General features: G+C 29.0%; 1 protein-coding gene across 1 annotated transcript in view; it reads right to left on the reverse strand.

Moving 5' to 3' along the window:
• LOC107455734 (trithorax group protein osa) overlaps positions 1-22435 on the reverse strand; it is a gene marked incomplete in the record, with an annotated part of 132862 nt that overhangs the window by 10982 nt on the left and 99445 nt on the right. The window contains 8 exon segments of the mRNA XM_043044854.2: positions 1371-1584; positions 3140-3205; positions 6952-7231; positions 10174-10708; positions 15439-15640; positions 16771-16959; positions 17521-17559; positions 18352-18698. Coding sequence (XP_042900788.1) covers positions 1371-1584; positions 3140-3205; positions 6952-7231; positions 10174-10708; positions 15439-15640; positions 16771-16959; positions 17521-17559; positions 18352-18698 — 1872 coding nt within the window.

Here is a 22435-nt window from a genome sequence, read left to right on the forward strand (position 1 = left end):
TTTGTTCATATAGTGCATGTTTATTTACTTTCTACAGCTATGCAAGTCTATATTAAGACAGCATTAAATATTTACTTTAATCTGTACTTTCAATGTTAAGAATCAAAAGATTTTTAAACATGTAATTTCAAATGTGTTTAACACACACCAAGAAAGAAAGTAATTTCATTAACTAAAATTAATTAATGCAGCAATTTATTTAAAATAAATTTTAAAACTAAGAAAAGAAAATAATAAAAGTATCAATATTTAAAGCACTGTTTTTTAACTTGTAAAATCAATATAATATATATATATATATAAATTAGTTGATTTAAATCAATGATTTTTTTAAAAAAATCCTTTGATTTTAATCATGATTTAAATTGTGATTTAAATCAAGCTGATTTAATCAAGCTGATTTTGAATCAACGAACCCTGCTTTTCTGTTTAAATATTTCAATACAAAGAAATAAAGAGTTACTTTAAACTTTCAGTTATATTTTGCATTTTAATAAATGCAAAAAAACAGTTTCAATATTTGCGAACCAAATTAGTGTGAGCTAATATTTTGTTTAATACAAATTTTGTTAATTATGAAAGGGAGATTTAAATAATGAACATATGAAATTGTTAAAAAAAAAATTGTGTTAATGGTACGTTAATCCATATTGTAGATATAGATTTCATGTGATATGTCCATTTGTGTTCTTTCAATGATTAAAAGAATCATATCTGCGTTCTCATTACAATCTTAAATTAAATACTTATATTCTCTCCTCGTGAACATATGTACTAAAATGCTTAATGTGTGCATAATAACTGAGTATATAATTTTACACTACTTCTAGATTTTCTATTAACTTAAAATCAATTCATGAAAATCAATTCGTGTGATTATTTTCGAATTTAAAATCAATTGCCTAACTAATTTTTCATTTGGGTGCTATGCTTTATAAAAAAGTTTTTATTATTACGCTATTTGTTTTACACTTCGAAATGAGAAAAATGACTAAAATAGTCAATTTTTGAACTATTTTTCTTATTTATAACTTTGGTAACAATCAAGCTATAATTTTTTTTGGTAGGTTCATCTTGTTCCTATATTTAGCATGCATGTTAGAATACAAAGAAATTGGGGAAAAAAATCTTAAAATTTTATTTTTATATAACCCCCTCAAAAAAGGGGATGTTGGGTGAGTTTATTCTTAAAACCAGGGTTTCAGGAAAGTGTTACTATGAAACAATATATAATTCATTAATCCAATCCTAAAAGCCCAAATATTCAACTTTTTGAGATATTACAAGAACTGTACAATTTATGAATCAGGAAGAATCATTATTCCAGGATATTTCTCGATTAAAAATGCACCAATATTTATTATTTTTACCAGAATAAGGAGCCGCAGATTGTTGCTGCTGTGGATAGGGTCCCATGTGATACTGATCTTGGCCGTGAGGTTTCGAGTACTCGTTGTGGCGTTTTTGGCCCACAGAATACATATCACGTTGATACATGTTTCCAGGTAAGTTGCTGGGCGGTGCAACTTTGTTTGGAGGCGGCATGCTTTGACCATACATTCCTTGTTGAGAGGGTGGATAATTCTAAGAAAGAAAAGAGCATTGAATTATAAGATGATGAAAATTCTAATGACAGGGTAAGGATGCCAACCTAAAGTGGTGTTTTTAAGGATACTCTTTTCCACAGCGATATCAATATATGTATATATTCAAATAAAATTAAAAAGTTAATGATTGAATCAAGAAATCATTTATGAATTTAATGATGGTTACTGCGTGTACACAAAATTATGGTTGTTTTCTAATCGAAATATGTTATGACCCATGTGTCCATAAGCACATTAATAAACAACCCGTGTACTAAAATCCATGTGAACCCTATAAATCACTAAGGTAAACTTGGTCTGACACCTGTGGCAGAATTTTTTGGGGCTTTCTGAGACAAACCTCTCTAGCACTAATATCTTTCTGCAAGATGCCTTTAATAATAACAAATATACTTGTTACTAACTAAATTTAAAGTTAGAAAAACATTGTGTTTACAAAAAAACTATTTGAATAAAATAAAATTGTATTTAATTAAAAATTGAATATGTAATTTTTTCTTTATTCTAATATCATTGGCGAGATTCTCACATTTTACTAAACAAGAAAACACACTAATTATTTCCTTTTTCGCATTTCGTAAATCATCACATCAAAAAAAAAGTAATAAAAATCACGCAATCTGTACAAGTGACTACCGGAAAAAGATTGACGACGAAATTACACAAATTAAATATACCGTGTGGATTAATGAGAATATTGGAGAGAAACAATCGTGTCAAATAATGATTTCTTGAATACTCGAATTTAATTTCATGTGCCGTAATAATATCGGTATACTTCAAAAATTCAGGAGACTATATATAATAACTGAGCAATGAAAGACATAGGGATTTTAAAAAAATAATCAAAAATTCACAGCAATAACTGCTTTACGATTGAAATACCTCATGGATTAACGAGAATATCTGCACAAAATGAGTGTGTCAAAGAATGATTTCTGGAAGAAAAAAAATCTTTCAACATTTCTGCAGAAATTAAATTTTTTATTTCATTATTATATATTTTTCATTCTTCTCAAATAAGAATAGAAAAATCACAAACATTTCTTTCCCCTCCGATGTGCAAAAAAGGCATTTTTTAATTACAATTTTAGAGATAAAAAATTTCTGCAGAAAACCAAAATTCTTAACTACTTCTAAACAACTAAATTCTTTACTTCCTAAAAGAAAATTCTTTTTGCAAGAACGCTGTAATAGTCTGCAGCAAAGTAGTCGCGATTCTGTCGGGGGGAGGGGGTGTCTGACGGTCTCAGGAAAGTTTCCCACATCCCAGTGATCTAAAGGGTTCAAATGGAATTTAAAATGTAAGAAGGCAGAAGGTTAAATAGTGGTAACGAAAACTAAAATTGAGAAAATATCTTCCACAAATTGGTGTCAGAATCAAGGAAAGATTTAAAAATCTGTAGAAGTTGGCATCCCTTTATGAAAGTAAACTCAAGCAAATAACAGCTAAAAAAAGGATTATTGTTAATAGCTTCAGCAAATATTAATTAAGCTGTTAGTAAGTAGTGCATGAAGACTTGAAGACATACTTGATTTATTTGGTTCTTAGGAAGAAGTCTTTGTATAAGTGTTGACTGCAATCGAGACATCTGAGGCTGTGGATGACAATTAAGTATATCTTAATTATGCTGAGGTTATTTCAAAACTGAATATTTTTGTTCATTTAACTAATCTCATGTTGCCATAAATCAATATTTTCAAATTTTATATTCGATGAAAAAGAGAAAATTTTACAAACAGATTGAAAAACAGATGATAGTTGTGTCTCTTCACACAACATAAGGCGGATTGTTCATAAATTTTTGAACAGGATGTATCTGTAATTTAGTTCGGATCACATTCGATGCTTTAGGAAAATAATTTCAACTGAAAAAAATTTAAGGAATAAAAAAATATATTTATTCCTCTAAGTTTATTTATTTAAACACTAAAAAATTTTAATACCAATTATAACGTTTGCCTGACATCACTAGTCAACCCAATTTTTTCCATGAGCAAACTTAATTAAAACCAATAAATTTTTACTCATTTCTTCATTATGAACCAATGTCAAAGTAATTTGATGAATTATTAATAATATGAATAATAAAGTCTTCGATTATACGATAATAAAATCTAAAGGCAGATACAGGCAATTTTTAAATACCTTATTCACAGAAACATTCAGAAGTATTAATATTACTACTAAATGCATGTAAACTTAAACTATGTATTTTCATGTAACATTACATTTAAACGAATCACTTTGAACTTAAAATTAAATTTTATATCATACCATCTAAAAAATATTAATTTCCAGAGATCTTTTTAAATAAAAAATTTAAACTATGCCACTCAATTCATGTGAGAAGGTGGAAGAGTTCCTTTTAAAATAGCCAGATAGCTTTTGCTCCAGATCATAAGTTTGCCTCTTTTTAAAGTTTCAATAATGTTCAGTAAGTTAAAAGTTTTCTTTATGAAATACAATACTATCTTAAAATTTAAGTAATTATTGAATTTTTTTGCAAAATATTAAAAGCATTTTTTCAAAATACTGAAGTAAAAAGTTAAGTTCTTGAAAAGTCATAGCTGTTCAAACTCTTAAGCAACAGCTATGGTTAGAACAGTTCCAAAATTCATTTGTTTTATGCAAAATAAAATAAATAAATCCTTATTATCACCGTGCTGAAGGTACTTTTTGGCTACCTCGATGCAAGCAAAAAGTTGCTTCAAAAATGAAGGTATCCACCTACTTTTAATTTTATTTACGTAATTAAACACACAAAAATTTATTTAAATAAAAAATTTAAAAAAAAATAAATAAAAAAAAGTTGAATTTTTTCCACCTAGCTAACGTAAAAACACCATACCAAATATTATGTACCTATAATCAAACACCATACCAAATATTATGTACCTATAATCAATCACAATACCGGTAGTATTTATTAACACAAATAATTAGGCAACACTAGCTTTAATAATAACTTGGTGGGTTTATTAATGCCACTGGTGATGGAGTTATACCTCTACCTCAAAATATGACAACTAAAATAAGAAAACAATGATTCATTTCTGTGGTATATAACTATTTAACTTAAATAATTGCAGACTTAATTTTTCAAATAAATTTTTGAAAAAAGTTTTCTTCAAAAAAAATTTAAATTTTGAAAAAAAAAAATTCTATAAAAAAGCGAATTTATGTATTAAATTGAATTGTAAATGTTTAGAAAAAAAGAGTTTGTTAATTAATATACAACACATAAATTTTTTATTTTGGATTAAAAAAAATATGAATTTAACTTGTTTAGGATTTAAATTGTAAACGTTAAACAAATTTGTTTCTACCTTAATAATAAAGAGAACTTAATAGCAAGATTTAAAATTAACCAGTATTAAAGCTACAAAACAATAGTTCTTAGGAAAAAACAATAATTATTAAACAAAACAAAAAACAATAGTTCTTAGCTTTCTACAAAATAAAAATTTACCTTTTAAATAATATAAACTTTTGATATCTATAGTTAAATCTAGGAGCGTTCAAAATTATATTCCACAAATTTAGATTGTTGATGGTATTTAGCAATTGTATTATTTATAATGATGCGACAAGCTTATAGCTCTGTATTTTTATTAGGGACCACAAATTTATCTAAAATTGTCAACAAAGCTGAAAAAAGTCTTTTCATTTTTTAATGTGAAGGGTGAAAAAGTCCCATGCCATTGCTAACCAATTTTTAATTATGCAGAAAACTCTTTTATATTTATTACCAGAATTATGATAATTCACCTCTAGTATGCCCTCTAGTGAAGCCTGAAAATATCAGGCATTTATTTATTAAGTTTTCATTTAGTTCTATCATTGGCAGAGTCAGAAGCCATTTTCTTAGTAGCAAATCAGAAGCAAAATTTCCCTCAGGAAAAGGCTGAAGAACTTGAAAAAACTAGCCAGAACATTAATTAATCTTTCAGAAACAGAACAGGCCAAACATTTGAAGAACTATTTCTCAATAATTTTTACCTTTCTATTATTAACAAGCTTCCAAATGATAACTTTCAATTTCGTGATCGCATTCTGCTACAAATGTGTGTATTACAGTAAAATACATTTTTTTTTTTTTGTTTTCAATTCATTACAAATTAAAGTGAAGCCAACATTGCTTAGTTTATTCCAATCCATAAATGTGGTTTCAGAACTGCAATAGTTATAGAATAGTTTAATTTCTGAATCTATATTATTCGGAAAACAACAATAAAGAATCATCCGAATTACTTGAAATTATATCATTTATGTTGATTATTAATAAATTTTTTATCGTTTTCTTGGTAAGTATTTTTTTTATTTTGAACAAAAAATTTCAACTAGAATTCAGCTATTCTGTTTTTAAGTTACATATTGAAATTCATATCGAGATTTTGCAATTTTAAAATTTTACTGTGTGGTATGTCATCTTAAAGTAATGAAGGGATAAGCTATGTATATTTATTTGAGAATAAAGTCTTCAAATGAAGAACATATCATTTTGGAATTCTAGGATTTATAAAATAAAGCAGGTAAGTGTTATAATTTTTATAATAAAAATTTTTACTTGCAAAAAAAAATTTTTTTTTTTTTTAATTTGATGATAATTTACTATAGAATAGTTTTCGACATCCGATTATGAATTTAAAAACATTAAATTTTTTTCTTTTAATGTGAGGAATTTTTAGAATTGTTTTTTTCGTTTTGTAAGTATTTGTTATTTTACGTTTTTCAATTTCTAAATAATCATTTTTATTGAAACTTAAAATTTTTTGATAAAAATTGCTGTCAAAATTTTTTTTTGACAAAATTAAATTATATAAAATTATGAGCTTATGTATACTTTTTGCTTATTTTAATGTTTGAAAGAATATGATTCTTAAAACTATGAGATGTAAAGTTGAAATAGGCCTTTCATGTTATATCATTAAATTTAGTAAAACTATTTCTCGGGCATTAGGTTTTAACTCTAATAAGGTAGGGCGTCCGTCTTAAGTTTGCTAATATTAAATTTTCGGACTACTAAATGTATCTTAGGTAGCCCTAACAGATAAATAAATTTTCATTGCTAGTGTGAACCCTATTTATGATTAAAGAATTTTTTTTTTTAAATTTTTAATTTACTAAAACAGTAATTTAAATATAATTAGTTTTTTAACAGAAAAACATCTTGACACTCACTCTTCTTTAAATACGAAAACAAAAATAGTTATAACTAAAAAAAAATTCTAGCTAGACTTAAACATGAAGAAAAGATGCAAGAATATGTTCTGTATACTTAACAAAAGCAATAATACTGCACAAGTGGAATCTTATTAAAATGAAGTTAAAATTTTTTACCTGAAACTCAGATCCTCTATATGTATCTGGTTGAGAAGATGGGTAGGGTGCTGGATTAGTCGGTTGACTGTTAGGATATTGAGAAGGTGGGGGTCGGCCTTGAAAAGACATTGGTTGTTGTTGAGGCATGCTCTCTCGAACTCCCATAGGCTGACCTGGATATCTATGTGATGGTGGATAAGGAGACGGTTCTGGAGTAGGCGAGGAACCAATCACAGACGTAGTTGCAGTTGGTGGCCTAATCATTGGACTCGTGGGAGGTGGTTGTGATTCATTAAACCTTTTTAAACAAAAACCATTGAATTAACTTAAAAACAACTTTTATTTTTACACATAAATAGAATATAACACTGTTATTACTAATAAATTTAATTTCATAATTACTATAATAATTTATATTTATTATTTATAGCTATCAGTGATTTTTTAAGAAAATTTCATTTATTTGTAAATTATTTGTCAGAATTGTACTTTAATTAGTTATATTTATTATTTAACTGTAACAATATTTATAGTTAATGAATACTATAACCAAAGTGATTATTATTAATAACTCACACAATAACCTTAAGTGCAAGGTATAAAATCTCATAAACTGGTAACTGAGTTACAAAAGTATTTTGAACTAAACTATGCAAGTTCTAACTATGTCAGTACACAACAACGTTCTTTTTTCTTTTCTTTTCGTGTTTTATTTGCAATCCTTTGTGACATTTTTACTTGATTAAATTATGTTAATGAAGCGGTCTCATTCTTTTATCCCTTCACACCAGGGTTCGCCAAGTGGGTCCACCTTCAAAAAACCCACTTGGAACGATAAATGGGTTTTTTCAACAACAAAATTTTATTAAAACTTAGCGATGCATATTTACTTTTATATAATTTATTGTGCAGCATAAATTTCTGAAATAGAGTTGCATGATTTATATGATTAAGTTTTTAATATTTGTAAAGTAAAAGAAACTCGAATCTTATAATTTTATAGTACTACTGAAAACTTTAAGTGGGTGTTTTCAAAAAGTAATATTTTAATGATATTAAATCAAATAGAAATTCAAATAATATAGTCTGAAAAGATCAATTTTTCAAATATAGTTGCATGCTTTATATATTAATAAACAGGTTATTATTATTAATTCATATGTTTAAAAAAATTGAAAAGAAACAATTTTTTTCTTTTTTTACCAAGTGATACATTAACAAATTTAAACAGTTTTATTTTCTGGCTTTAAANATATATAATTTTAATTTCACTTTCTATTAATCGTATTATAAAAACATGGAAGATCATTAAATATGTATTCCAGTTTAATTTTATTAAAGGTACAAGTCATATGACATTTTAGTCTTGACTCATTATAAATTTGTAATAAGTAATATATATCAGGGTGTGTAGCCAAATTATACAACAAAAAATAAGCACCTTTTAAGCACTTTTCAAGCACTAAAAAAAATATTTTTAAGCACTTTGAAAAATATCATAAGTAGGCAGGGTTGGAATGTTTTTGACGATTGATGGTTTTATTGTTTTAATCGTCATAATCATGAAATTTTGAATCATGCGAAACGAATGGCGTTTTCATACGTTACGCACTGACAATGCGCAGAAATAGATTGGGGTTAAATTAATTGTGAAAACGTTGAATAGAACAATGTGAACTGTGTCTTTATGCATAATTCGAAGCGAAAATCAACATAGTAAAGGAAAAATCTCAGTTTTAAAAAGGGAAAATTAAGCACTTTTTAAAAACACTAAATGAAAAAAGCACCTTTAAGGGCTTTTAAAAAACGAAAATCGAAAATCCCCGGGTTTTTTCAAATAAAACCCAATTTTCCCTGGGTTTTTTCAATAAAACCCAGGAAGGGTTGAGTTTTTTCTTAAATACCTGGGTTTTTTCTAACCCTGATTCACACACTATTGTATGGATATTCAGGAGTAATTGTGAGCCCACCTCAAAAATCCTGAAAATTTCTTGAGTAAAATGTGGCCAATAGGACAAACCCCAAGTGCCCACCATTTTAAAAATAAAAAAAAACTTCAAAACATGAAATTCTAAATAAATTATATGCAGCATACTGTAAATGAATAATTATGTATAAGTTTACTTTTATCTCTAATCACTTTTATTATTCCCCCAGGAAAAAAAAAAAATTAATGGGTGATTTCTTGAAACTTCCGGATCACAATCACCCCTGGATATTAATAAATAACCAGGGGTCTGTCCAGACATTTTGTGAAAGGTTCTGTTTTTGTAAATTTGTAGATGAAAAAAAAAAAACTTATCATAAATTTGCGAATATAAAATAAGCGTTAAGTCACATTCTTTCAACCAGAGTCCTGTTTTTGTGAGTTTGTGCAAATAGGGTCCCGATATTGTAAAAATTGCTAGAAACCTTTTCAAGAAGTTTTTAAATTGTAAATAGATACAAGATTTTGCTCAACAATTGCTGCTACTAAATTAGAAATACAACATACAAATATTTTGTATTTAGCCTATACTGCTCAACTCAGAATATTCCTTTCGGATGAATAATGGAAACCAAATCCCTCACATTTTTAATAATTTCAATTGGCATATTTTAAATGACACAATTTAATAATGTATCACTTTTAATGTGTTATGTATTGAGTAAATTTAAACAATTCTTAAATTTATAATATTTTATTTAAAAAATTGCCAGAAATTAATTTTTATTTACATAATATTCTATTAATTAATTTTATGAATAAATATAAATTGATCAATTATTCATTTAAAAAAAAACAATTATGATTTAATATTAATGAGAATGTGAAAACAATGTTTGTTAAAGTAGAAATATTTTCTTAGAATACTACATTTAGAATTTAAACTTAGGGAAACTTTGGGTTTGTCTCAAATCGTCTTTCTTTCCCACCCCTGGAAAGGGTTTATTCGATTAACAAAACAATAATGAAGATAAACAAATTTGTGAAGTGTCCAATTAAAAGATAAATTATTTTGTGAAGGGTCTGTTTTTATGAAAAGATACTTTGTGAAGTGTCCGTTAACGGACCCAAATTTCTTCTACACATTTCTTCCCTGAAAACAGAAAGCATTTTCTCGGGTACAATTGCATGACGAGACACGAATATAATGATGAGTTTATATGTTTTAAAATTTTTAATAATTTCTACTCTTTTCATCATATAATAGAAATCATATAATAGAGGGTGATGATATGACAGTAAAAAAGAAGTACCTCTCTTGATCAGAGCAAGGGTCTGGGTAGTTAGGGTACTGAGTGGCATTTGGTCCAACCGTCCTGTTAGGGGGATACCCACCAGGTGGTGGTGCATATGGATCAGGCACCATATTCCTATTGGGAAAATTAGTCTCAGCAATAGGAGGCACCATGGTATTTGAATACTGATCACTATATGGCTCTTGCTGCCCAGCAGTATTACTGTAGCCGAAAGACGAAGAGGGTACGTTGGGTTGGTTTCCGGAATACGGGGGCATGTTGGCATTTGCGTTCGCTTGGGAGTATCCGTAGGTGTCACCGGAGCTGTGCCTAGGCTGATACTGGGAACTTTGGATGTCATCATTGAAAGGGTCCATTGCACCCTCTGATCCTGAATGATTAACCATAGGACCTCCAGGATGATGCATGCCATCTTGGTAGGGAGGATGATGTCCTGGATAATCGGATCCTGACATCATGCCAGGATGAGATCCAGCATTAGGTGGGTATCCACCGGGATAAGGGGATGGGTAACCATCCATTATGGGCCCACCTAGGGAGAAAGAACATTACAGAATAAAAGAAATAACAATATTTTTTACAATTTTAACACAAGCATCTTATAATTCAAGGTTGCCACTCAAATATGGAGAGAGAAAAATAGCACAATAACTGTGCTCTTATATGAGCTGTATTGGGCAAAATTATATTTCAGTTCGACCTCAATTTAACAAAATCTCGATAATAAGTTCATTATATGGAAAATTTGATAAATGGAAAATCAGATTTTGAAATACTTAAACACAAAACAGGTTTTAAATTAATAAACACTAGACATACTTATATAGCAATTGATACAGGGTGGCCACTCAAATCAGATTTCAAATTTCCCTGATTTTTCCAGGTTTTCCAGAAAAAAATCTTAAAATTTCCAGGTTTTTGTTTCTTTTTTCTTATATAAAGTGTAGGATGTGTACAAGAAAAGTGTTTATATTGTAAAATATTTCATTCAAAATGTTATTTTCTTAACATATCATCTTGAAAAAAATAATTTATTTTGACAATTTGGTAAAATTTTTAATTTATTTTTCAAATGTTTTGGTACAAAATTTTGAATCAAAACTCATATATTGACCAACAAAAGACTAAAATTAAATATCAATATATAGTTGGTTCTTAAAAAAAAACATTTTTTTAAAATACGTTATAAAAGGTTAAAATGAAATAGAAAAAATTAGCATTAATGCAACAATTGTAACGATTTATCGAAAAACATAACTGTTAGCGATTGTAAAAAAATGTGCGATTGGTTGGTTTGCTGAGAAAAAATAATTCACAGATTTCTTTGAATGGGAGTAGAAAAGCTTTCAGAAAAAGAGTGCAATATAAAATCTATTATTATTAAATTATAACCAACAATTTTTGGAGAATTTTATAAAGTTAAAAATACAAAAACATTTTGTCAAAATTGAAAAAAAAAAATTACCACCGAAGTATTGGAACAAACTTAGCCATAAATGGATTCAGCCCCAAGGACAGAATTTAAAAACAGAAGCTAATATCCTAATCCCTTTTTCCATCTTCACCAGAATCTCCCCTGAATTGCACAGTCCCATAGTGGTCAAAGGTTTCTGCATTTGTTTAGCAACCGTGGGAGAATTTTATGTGGTATTCTAGTTTGACAGAGCTGTAATGGAGCAAATTTTGATGCAAGCAAAGTATCGCTAAGTTGATGATATTTCAACGGTTTGGCGATACATTTCCGTTTAAAAAAAAGTGGGTATAATGGATGAAATAATTTAGCTTAAGAAAATTAGTAAATAATTTAAATTAGTGAAATTAAAAAAATTATCAAAGAAAAAATTTCCAGCTTTTCTTTAAAATTCNTTATTATAAGGAACTTGCAAAAATGTATAGTTTGCATATTTTTTTCTAGCCCTTTTGAAATAAATTTTGACTTAATATAAGCACTTACATTTAATGAAGTAAAAAATATGTATATAAATCTTGATCTAAAGAATTTTTTTTTTTAAATCCCTATTTGTAATTACTCAAACTATTTTATTCTAAAACTGTCATAGAACAACTGACAATTTTGGGCTTATGACTACTAATGTTTAACTCAGTAGCTTTGTAATTGTGAACCCAATCCAGAAATCCTTTTTGATGAAACTAAGCCACATTTGAGTTACATGGAGAGTACCCATGGTTAGCCTCACGGCAAAGGGACCTGCGATCTGTCTACCACTGAGAATATTTTACATCATCACTGTATTTGGCGCAAGCTGGATGCGGAATTTATTACGACCAGTCATTGCCGAGATTAGAACCCGGTTCACCTCATTGGAAGGCGAACACTCTTTTCCTCCAAGCCATTATGAGTTGAATTAAAGTATTAACACTCAACATACTGAAGTATTATTCGTTCTAAAATTTTTAATTTATTTTTATGCAGAGCTACCCTTTAAAATTGACAAAAAAAAAAACTTTTTAACTATCAATAATAAATTACTTGTCTATTACTATTCAAAATCATGAGTTAACATAAGAAAAAACATTTCAAATTCACATTTAATGTCATAAATGAAAAATTTATAGTAACAGGGGTGATTGTGAGCCCAACTCAAATATCCTGAAAATTTTTTGAGTAAAATCATTAATGACGCATTTCAAAAAAATAAACATGTTTATAATTTTAAATCATTGATATTTTCAAAACATGGAATTCTATGCAGCATAATTTAAATGAATATTTTATGTATAAGTTTACCTTTATCTGTAATCACATCTATTATTATACCAGAAAAAAAAATACACGAATGAAAGAGATGCAAAGCATAAATTCTGGTTCTAATATTTTTAAATAAAATATATAAGAATTTTTATTCATAAATGTGAACAATGATTTTTTGAAACTTCTGGATTTCAGATTTCCGGTAGCTTCCAGATCGCAATTAGCAAAAAGTCCAGAAATCCGAATTTTTTCAGAAGCGTCATCTCTGTAATTATCTCATCATAAGCGCAATAGCATTTGTACATTGAAGACAATGAAACTCCCTAAAATTCCCGATAAATAAAATATTTAGTGTATTATGATACAGTTATCATGAATGAAATTTATAGTCTATAAAATTAACTAGATTTTTTCCTATCCATGTTGGCAGTTATATTATAAGGAGAAGAAAAATATAATATAAAGACATAAAATGATTTTGTATACAAATACCAAAAGTAAAACAAATTATGAAAAAATGTATTAAATCTTTTGAAAATCTGCCAAGTAAAACAAAAACTTATTTTATAACTGGAATCATGAAGTTTTAATTTAAATAAGTTTAATACCACACTATGTCAAATACTTCATATCACAAAAAATTGAAAAAATGTAATATAACCTAACTCATATTTCAAATTCAACATTCATATTTCCCTATCAGCAAAGGCAGTCTATTGTTCTTCCTTATAAATATTTCTCAACATAACGTGTCATAGAATTTTTATTAATTCACAGAAAACCTAATTGTGTGTGTGTGTGTGTGTTTTTTTTTAAAGTATCATTTGTTAATTATATTTAGTACCAAAATGGAAATGTTTTAAATGAAGTATTTGATTCTTGGTTAATACAACCAAATTCCATTTTAGCGAAATCCGAAATAAAATGATGATGAAAATTTTGGAATCCCCCATAGAAACAATTAATTAAAAATACCGATATTAAAAATTTGTAATCCGATTTAAAGAAGGTGAAAATAAGCAACAACTCTCAGTTTCCCTCGTTATTAAAACACTTTTCCATTCTTCAAAAGTACAAAATGATCTCAGAAATCAAATATTTTTGCATCTTCAAAATAAAAAGTTTCAGATACGAAAAAGACATTTTAAAAAAAAAGAAGAAGAAGAAGAATCACTCGGAAGGAACCACCCTGAAAATACTAAACCATTCATGTTTGAAGAAGTAAAAATGCATGTGGCTGCCCAAAAGAGTGGATTTCCACTTCAGTCGTTTGAAAATGTGCATCATTTGGAGAATTTTGTAATTCTTACTGGTTCTAAATCCCGTGTACTGAAAAAAATCACGGATTACCCAATTTCTTATAGGTAAGTGATAATAAACCCATTATTCATTTTAATTTAATTGGTTTGTGAGCTTTTAAAATATTGATTTGATATTTTCTACTTGTAGAGTAAAAATAGATCAAAACTTATAATTAAATGCAATATTTATTATTTTTTTATGCTAAAAATCAGGGGTCTGGTCTGTCCAGACCAAATTTACTACTGTTTAGCGGTACATTTACAAATTCAACTTTAGGAAAAACCGTAGTTTAACAGAATACTTTTTCTTAAAATTTTATTTTTGAATCCCATGTTTTTACCATATTTTTGAATTGATTTTTTAATATAGTTTTTAATTTTCACACATTATGTCTAAATTTTCACAAAATAGGTATCTCTCAGAAAAACCTAGACAGACCCCTGAAAATTCTAATGTAACAAAATCATTTTGGTTAATGTTGAAATTCGTAATATCGGTAAAATGAATTTTCGTTCCACAGGGTGCGTAGCCAAATCCTTCAACAAAAAATTAGCACCTTTTAAGTACTTTTTAAGCACTCAAAAAATATTTTTAAGCACTATATACATTAACAAAATGCAAAATAGTTTTCGTTGACTTTACATGATCATGACAAAATAAATAGTTTCTAACAAAGAACTTTTTTTCTTGATAATATTAGCCACCATAAAAAGATCGAGAAATTTTTCAGTTCGATTTCAGAGGGTGGAAAATGAAGTCTGAAATTGAGAATATCTTGCAAAATGCAGCAGAGTAACACATGAGAGTGCAATAATCTCATCGAACCCAGCTAAATAGACGCACATACAGACTCGCAAGTATTTCATCAAACATGTAAAATGATTGTCGCTTTCATACGCTATCAACCGACGGTACGCCGCCGAAAAGGATTGTGGTGGAATGAATTGTTAAAAGGTTGAATAGAACAATGTAAAAACCACACTTTTACATAATACGTGGCGAAAAGCGACATGGTCAAGAAAAAAATCACACTTTCGAAAAGGGAAACTAAGCACTTTTTAAAAATACCCAATAAAAAAAAAGCACCTTTAAGGGCTTTTAAATAACGAAAATCAAAATTAAGCACTTTTTAAAAACTCTATGCGCCATGGTTACAGTGTAGAGATTGCTTTGGTCCCTAGGAATTTGCTAAAGCGGGAATCAATTGCATAACAATTATAAAAATGATAAATGGAATGAATACAGACCTGCATTTTTGGCATTTTTCTTTCTGGAATTAGACTCCAGGCTACTTATGAGAGGAACAGGATCAATGCCTCCCCTATCGTATTTACATTCATAAGGCAGAAGATGTTTGATGTACTGTTTCCTCAGAGTATATGCCGCACTTGAAGAAGCACCAATCCCTATCAGTCCTGCAATTTCCTTCCACATCTTACCTTTCATCACCTGAAACATTCAAATTATGTTAAAATGATCAATCTGCTAAATTTAATTATACTTTGTTATACAAAGGTAAATATATCTTTTATTTATATATATTTCGACAAATATGAATGATATATATTTTTTAAGAAAAATATATCATGCTCCCTGTGTCAGAATTGTGGTGACATTGTCGCAGCATGTTACTGAGTTCTTGCAGAAAGATATTTCTTTTGGGAAGCAACAAAAATTTGGTTTCGTTTCTGTAAAGATGTTAGAGATTCTTTCTGAAGAATTATATTTGAAAGATGGCTTTCTCGCATATCAGAGGGGAAAGAAATGCTCGCAAATTTTCTATTCTCATTTGAGAAATAATATAAGTAGTGTTCGGTAGTTACTGCAACTGATTTGAGGATTTTTAATAAGTTTCTTTTGTAATGTGATGATTTACAAAAAGGCAAAAAGGAAAAATCTAGAGACATTTTCTACTTCAAAGATGTACAATTTATTTTATCCAAATAGAATTTTTTTCATTAACACAACGTTTTTGTCACTTTTAATTATAACAATTAAAAGTAGGAAAAAAAAGATATTCGGGCCAGAGAGGTTTTACGCAGAAAGCCTGAAAAAATTCGGCCACAGGGATCATACTTTGCAATGCAATACTCGGGCAAACCGGTCGTTAATAAGTGTTCTCTGTTAAAATATATTTTATTCTATTTTTTTTTTGAATGCATGTAGTAACAAAATATATTTAATACCACAATTGGTGTCTTAAAAGACCTGAAATATATGATCAATAAGCATTTTCAATTTCATGATTACTTTATTTAGCATTAATGTTTGAAATAAATAAAACAGTTTTCACTTGTGTGATGAATATTTTCAATCACAATTGCTAAAAAGAAATAATTTAAAAAAAAACTGTTTCACAATGCATCATCTAGCTTCTACAAATCTGCCAAAAACTTTACACAAATTTACTCTTCGATATTAGAAATTAAATAATCATCTAACTAAATAAATCAGAGGTGAAGCTTTTCGTTGAAACAGGCGGTTAAATAAACAACCTCTAAACCTAACTAATAATTATGTGAACATTAATAAACGGTAAAGAGTTTTCAATTTGTTTGTAATGGAATGATAATAAATACCTCAACAAAGCCACCCCTTTCTTTAGCAGCCAAGTACAGCCTGTAGAGATCAAGTGGCTGCTTGCTGATTGTGGGGCATTGAGAGAGAGGAGTACCTCTCTCCTCCTGATACATGATTAGTTTATCTAAAAATAATCTTCTATCAGGATCATCAGAGATATCGTACAATTTCAGCATACCGTCAGGACGCTGCAAAAATAAAAACACATTAATAATCATTCTATATGTGATATTCTACTTATGAGATCAACCACTAAAATAAGATAACTAGATTTTGGTTCCTAGACTTATTAACTCATTGATTATAACCCTTTTTTAATAACAATACAATAATTCTAAGAGATTTGTACTTTCTACCAATCTAAACTCATTTCAAATATACAGATGTCTTGATTTGAATCGAGCTGCAACTGAACTAATTGCAGAGTATTGCATATTACTGCAAACAAAGCTTCATTCAGGACTCTAATTTGTTTCAATCCAAGCATTAAGGTTTCGTATGTCAACCATATAAAAATTAAAAATTCATTTTTTAATAGTTATTAAAGTAGTTTGCAATCATAAGAAAATTAAACTTTTTATATGAAGTTTGTTGTTTTAACAAGGTTTAACTCTATAATGAGTTTATCTTATGTTATGATCTGTTAATGAACACTAGAAGTATAATTTTATAAAATATCCAAATAATGCATTATTATTTTCAAAAGCACCATTAATAATAAAAATGAAATAATACAACATTATTTTTACCTTAATTGGGTGATGATCATAAACTTGATTATTGATGACCTAAAAAGTACAAATACATTAATTTAATTCAATCATTTAGAATTATCATATCATTTCAATATTACAAACTGTTCATTTTATACAAAGCATAATGAGTCCCTTAAGGAAAAACAAAATTGTTATGCTGATTTCATTCATTCGGAATAACAACATTGTTATGCTCATTTCTTTCAGAATTGTACTGACTTTATACTTTATTCAATGAAAAAAGGATTGTTGTGGCAAATAAATCTATTAGGGGAAAAAAATGGCTAATAGGAAAAAAAACAAATGGCAAGCAAGAATTCAAAAATGCAATTTTAACTTCAGAATTCGAATTGTTTTAAAATTAAAATAAAAAAATAAACTATTTACATGTAAATTATTCCTATCTCATTTAATGGAATTTTTTTCTATTCCGTTTCTCTGTTTTTTTGTAGTTTTTTATTATTATTTAATATTCTGTTCACCAAGAATCTTCCCATTGGTCAGTAATACTCTATTATTATTTACTCTACAGGGGTGGGGGGGAGGGGAGTAAGGGATGATTTGGTAGCAGTTCTCACCAAAGAAATGTAAAAGCTTGCTCGAAATAGACGTTTATTTATTTTTTAAATTTAGACCCATGAAATTCAGGGTATGTTGTCAGATTTTCCAACAAAAAATAAACACCCTTTAAGCACTTAAAATCCAAAATTTGCACTTTGAGAGGTCAACATTTTGTAAAAGAAAATTAAAAAAAAATTCCCTCTATTTCCCCAGTTTATAAGGAAAAAGAAAAAACTCCCTGTTATCAGAAGGTATTGTACTCACAGGACTAGCTGGCGTTCTGGGCCAACTCGGGCTAGAGACACTTTCGAATTCGTCGTGGAAGGACGACATAGATGCTGCCCCAGGTGACGGCAATGTATTTGGTGTCGGAGGATGAGACATCACAGGCTTATTGTTTGGCTTTGGCGTTTCAACCCGTTCCTCAGGTAAAGAAGATGATGCAGAGGCATTGGATGCTTGACTACCTTCATCCATCACTGGAGGGGGTGGTGGCAAACTCATGGAATTTCTTGACTGCTGCATCATATCTGGAACAGATGGACTGGAGACTGTAACTGCAGAAGGAACTGGACTGCTGATACTTTGAGTAACTGTTGTGGCAGACATACCTACACAAATGACATTTCAAACAATATATCAATCATACGTTGAGATAGCTGATAACATGCACACGAAATTAGACAATGATGCCTTACATGTTCAGGCATGAGAAAGGCAAAAAGAAAAAAAGTAAATGTGTTATATTAACCCTAGCAACAATTTTTCTAGGACCCAGTTGGGTTCAAAATTGGCTCGATATCCGTCCTATGTGAACATACATCGAAGGACCAATATTGGCTAATTTACAACCAATGTTAGGGCTTATGTTGGCTGAATAATGACAACAAAATATCGAGTGAATTTGACAACTCTATATTGGACCAATATGGGTTGTAAGCGGCTGTAAAATATCGGGTGAATAGGCCAATATCGGAAAAATAAAAGCCCTTTGAACCCTTATTGAGATTCGTGAATATTAGTCCAATGAGGGCCCAAGTTATTTTGCTGCTTGAGAACTTTTACGGTGAGCTTCACATAAAATTATTTCCAGCCAAAACTGTTATTAGGATTTAACTTTACATAATATTACTAAACAATCTGGTAAAAACTTAATTTTACAGCAACCATAAGTTAAATAGAAATTTTTTTTTAAAAAAATCAGTACATTAAGTTGCAAAGTTAACGGAATAAAATGATTGTTAAAATCTAAGCTTGAGTTTTATTCTAATAGACATTAATAACAAAAGGTTTGGGATTTTTCAATTGAGTAGATTTAAATTTTTAAGGCAACAATCTGCTTATCATTAAGAAATAAAAATAGCATAACAATCTAAAACTTAAAAAAAAAAAATATAATTACATTGCAACAAAACAAGTTATAATATAAATAGTTACCAAATATTTAAATTTCTAGTTGGAAACAAATCGTGCATTCTTATTTAGTACTCAGTAATAAAAATTTAAGTATTTTTTAAAAAACTTGGGGTTTTCATCAAAAACCCAATAAACCACAGGTTTTTGATGAAAATCCTAGGTGGGCTTTTTGAAACCCTGTTTATTACAGATTGGCTTAATTTTTAGTACAATCATAAATTTCAGAACAATGTTACTGCTTTCTATAAATTTACAGTTTTGTATAACAAATTCAAATATTATACAAATTAAATTCTTCAAGATTTTTTAAAATAGTTTTCGTTCTAGTTCAAAAATTTTTCTTAATACTTTTTTTAGGGTTTTACTTTATTCCCTCAAGCAGATGCATTACCATTCCATACACTATTCTTTTAGAATGCTCTTCACTCTTTGCATAGAGTATCATTCTAGGCAAAAAGGCAGAATATGTTCATGAAAAGACATTCTNGGGTAGGCTTCCAAACGTTTTAAAAATTAGGAGTAGTCAGCGGACCCCCAAAATATAACTCATGGACCCCTTAGGGGTTCATGAACCACAGGTTAAGAAACCCTGGCATAGAGTATCATTCTAGGCAAAAAGGAAGGAATATATTCATGAAAAGACATTCTCATTGCCTGTACACACTTGAAATGTTATGTATTATGTTTATTCATAATTTCAAACATTAAAAGGCATTTAATTAATCAAAGATAGTTAAAACATTTTTTAATTACTTTAAAAAGAAAGTTCTGAAAAAAATAAACTGAACATTTTAGAATGGAAAAGATTTTCAACGGATTTCAATAAATGAGGTTCATTTCATTATGTATTAACAAGACTTATTCAAATATTCAAGCAATAATCTGTACAAAAATTCCATTTCCATAGAATATAATTCTATTCCTAAAATGTACAAAAAACAGGAGAATTTTAATTAAGCCAGTAGACCAGGATAAACTGGCAAAATTCAATAGTCTACCAGAAAAATCTAGTAGAGTTGGAAGCTATCCATCAGTAATCGCATCACCAGAATTTTTTTTCTTAACTTCGAAAAAGAGAAAAGATACGATTATTTCAATCAAACAACTAAATTTTTTTTTTAAAGCAGAAACTTTTTAAGAAAAATTTAAATTGTTGAAAATAAAGGTAACTTAGAATAGTTGTTGTTATTAATTTACGTCGCACTAGAGCTGCACAATGGGCTATAGGCGACGGTCTGGGAAACATCCCGGAGGATGATCCGAAGGCATGCCATCACAATTTTGATCCTCTGCGGAGGGGATGGCACCCCCGCTTCGGTAGCCCGACGACCAGCGCTTGAAGTCGAGCACTTTACGGTAGCACAGTTTAACGAGGACCAATACCGCACACCCTTGGTTCCTACGCACACTGATCCAAGTGGTCACCCACCCACACACTGACTGTAGCCAGTGATGCTTGACTTCGGTGATCTGCTGGGAACCGCCTCTTAATGATCAGTCCACTGCGGGACGTAACTTAGAAGAGATTTTATATTAAAAAAATCCTAATAATGTTATCCCTGTATGAGTCATACAGAACACAGAAGCCTACTTAAGATCAAACCAAGCAACAATAACTGGTGAGTGGCACTTCCTTTTTTACAGCTGGAAAATTGAATATTTAACATTTGCCAGGCTTCTACCATTCATATGGGATATTTGTTAAAATTTTTGATTTGTGTTTCTTTTAATATTTCTCTCCTCCAATTTTTAAAGCAACTAAGTTACGAGATTCATGGTTTTAAATCAGTAATTTAAAATTACACATTTGTCAGTTCTTGGATTTTCTTTAAAATTTAATTTATTACAGTTTAAACTGATGAAAACCAATGTAAATGACGCTAAAAAGTTCTTTTAATGTTTATTGCACAAAAAGATTTATATAAAGAATCCTAAAACAGGTAAGTGCAAACTACTTAACAAGCTTCAGAAAATTTTGCTGATTGCAGAATTGTATTAGCACAGTTTTATATTTGAAAAAAAAATTAATAGAGAGTTTAAAATATTGCACACTTTATACCCCAAATTCTGTTTGGGTGATGGACATGTATTTTGAATGCATCAAAATACACTACTTAATAGAGTAAATATCTATAATCAGTTTATTTATAAAAATTAAATGCTGACCGAACTGTGTAGTGGTCAGAGAGCTGACCTATAAACAGAAAGGTCCTGGGTTCAAATCCTGGACAGGGCATAGATGTTCTTTCATTCTCTGTACTATCTGTTCTTACTGAGGAAGCAACAACGGCTCACTTAATAGGGTGCCCCTGAAAGAGTGGCCAACAAATCTGACCTACTGATACCGGGAACGACGAGTGCTTATCAGGTGAGCATTGGAGGGGGGGGGAATGTTTAAGCCATATTTAGAATTCTCTCCTTGTTCTTTGCAGGGTTCCAAAAAAAAAAACCTACCCAGTAAAACTTGGGGGAGTTATAATGTTATTTTCTAAAATTGATTTCTTTTTTATCCTCTGTTTATTAAAGAGCTATTCTATTGAAATGTATATGTAGTCTAGTCTAAAAAAATGAGCCTATGGTGAAAAAACTAACAACAATCTGAAAAGAAAAATAATCTGGAGAGTCACATTTGTTAGCTAGATTTAACTGCATGGCCATTGATTAGTCACTGCCTTTGATTCGCTTTCTATGCAGCAAAAAAAAAAAAAAAAAAAAAAAAAAAAAAAAAAAACTTAAATATTTATTAAGATTAAAATATAAATAAAAGTAATTTAGTATTAAAATAAGTTACAAATGTGTGATGTATGTGAGTACATATAACATTTTGCATAGTGATGTCAGAAAAAACTTTTTTCAGACTTTTGCACCAATTTATTTGTATTAATATTAATAAAAGCTCCCTGCTCTCTCTTTTGAAAAAAAAAAAAAAAAA

Source organism: Parasteatoda tepidariorum, chromosome 2 (assembly GCF_043381705.1).
Source record: "Parasteatoda tepidariorum isolate YZ-2023 chromosome 2, CAS_Ptep_4.0, whole genome shotgun sequence".
Classification (NCBI taxonomy): Eukaryota; Metazoa; Arthropoda; class Arachnida; order Araneae; family Theridiidae; genus Parasteatoda; species Parasteatoda tepidariorum.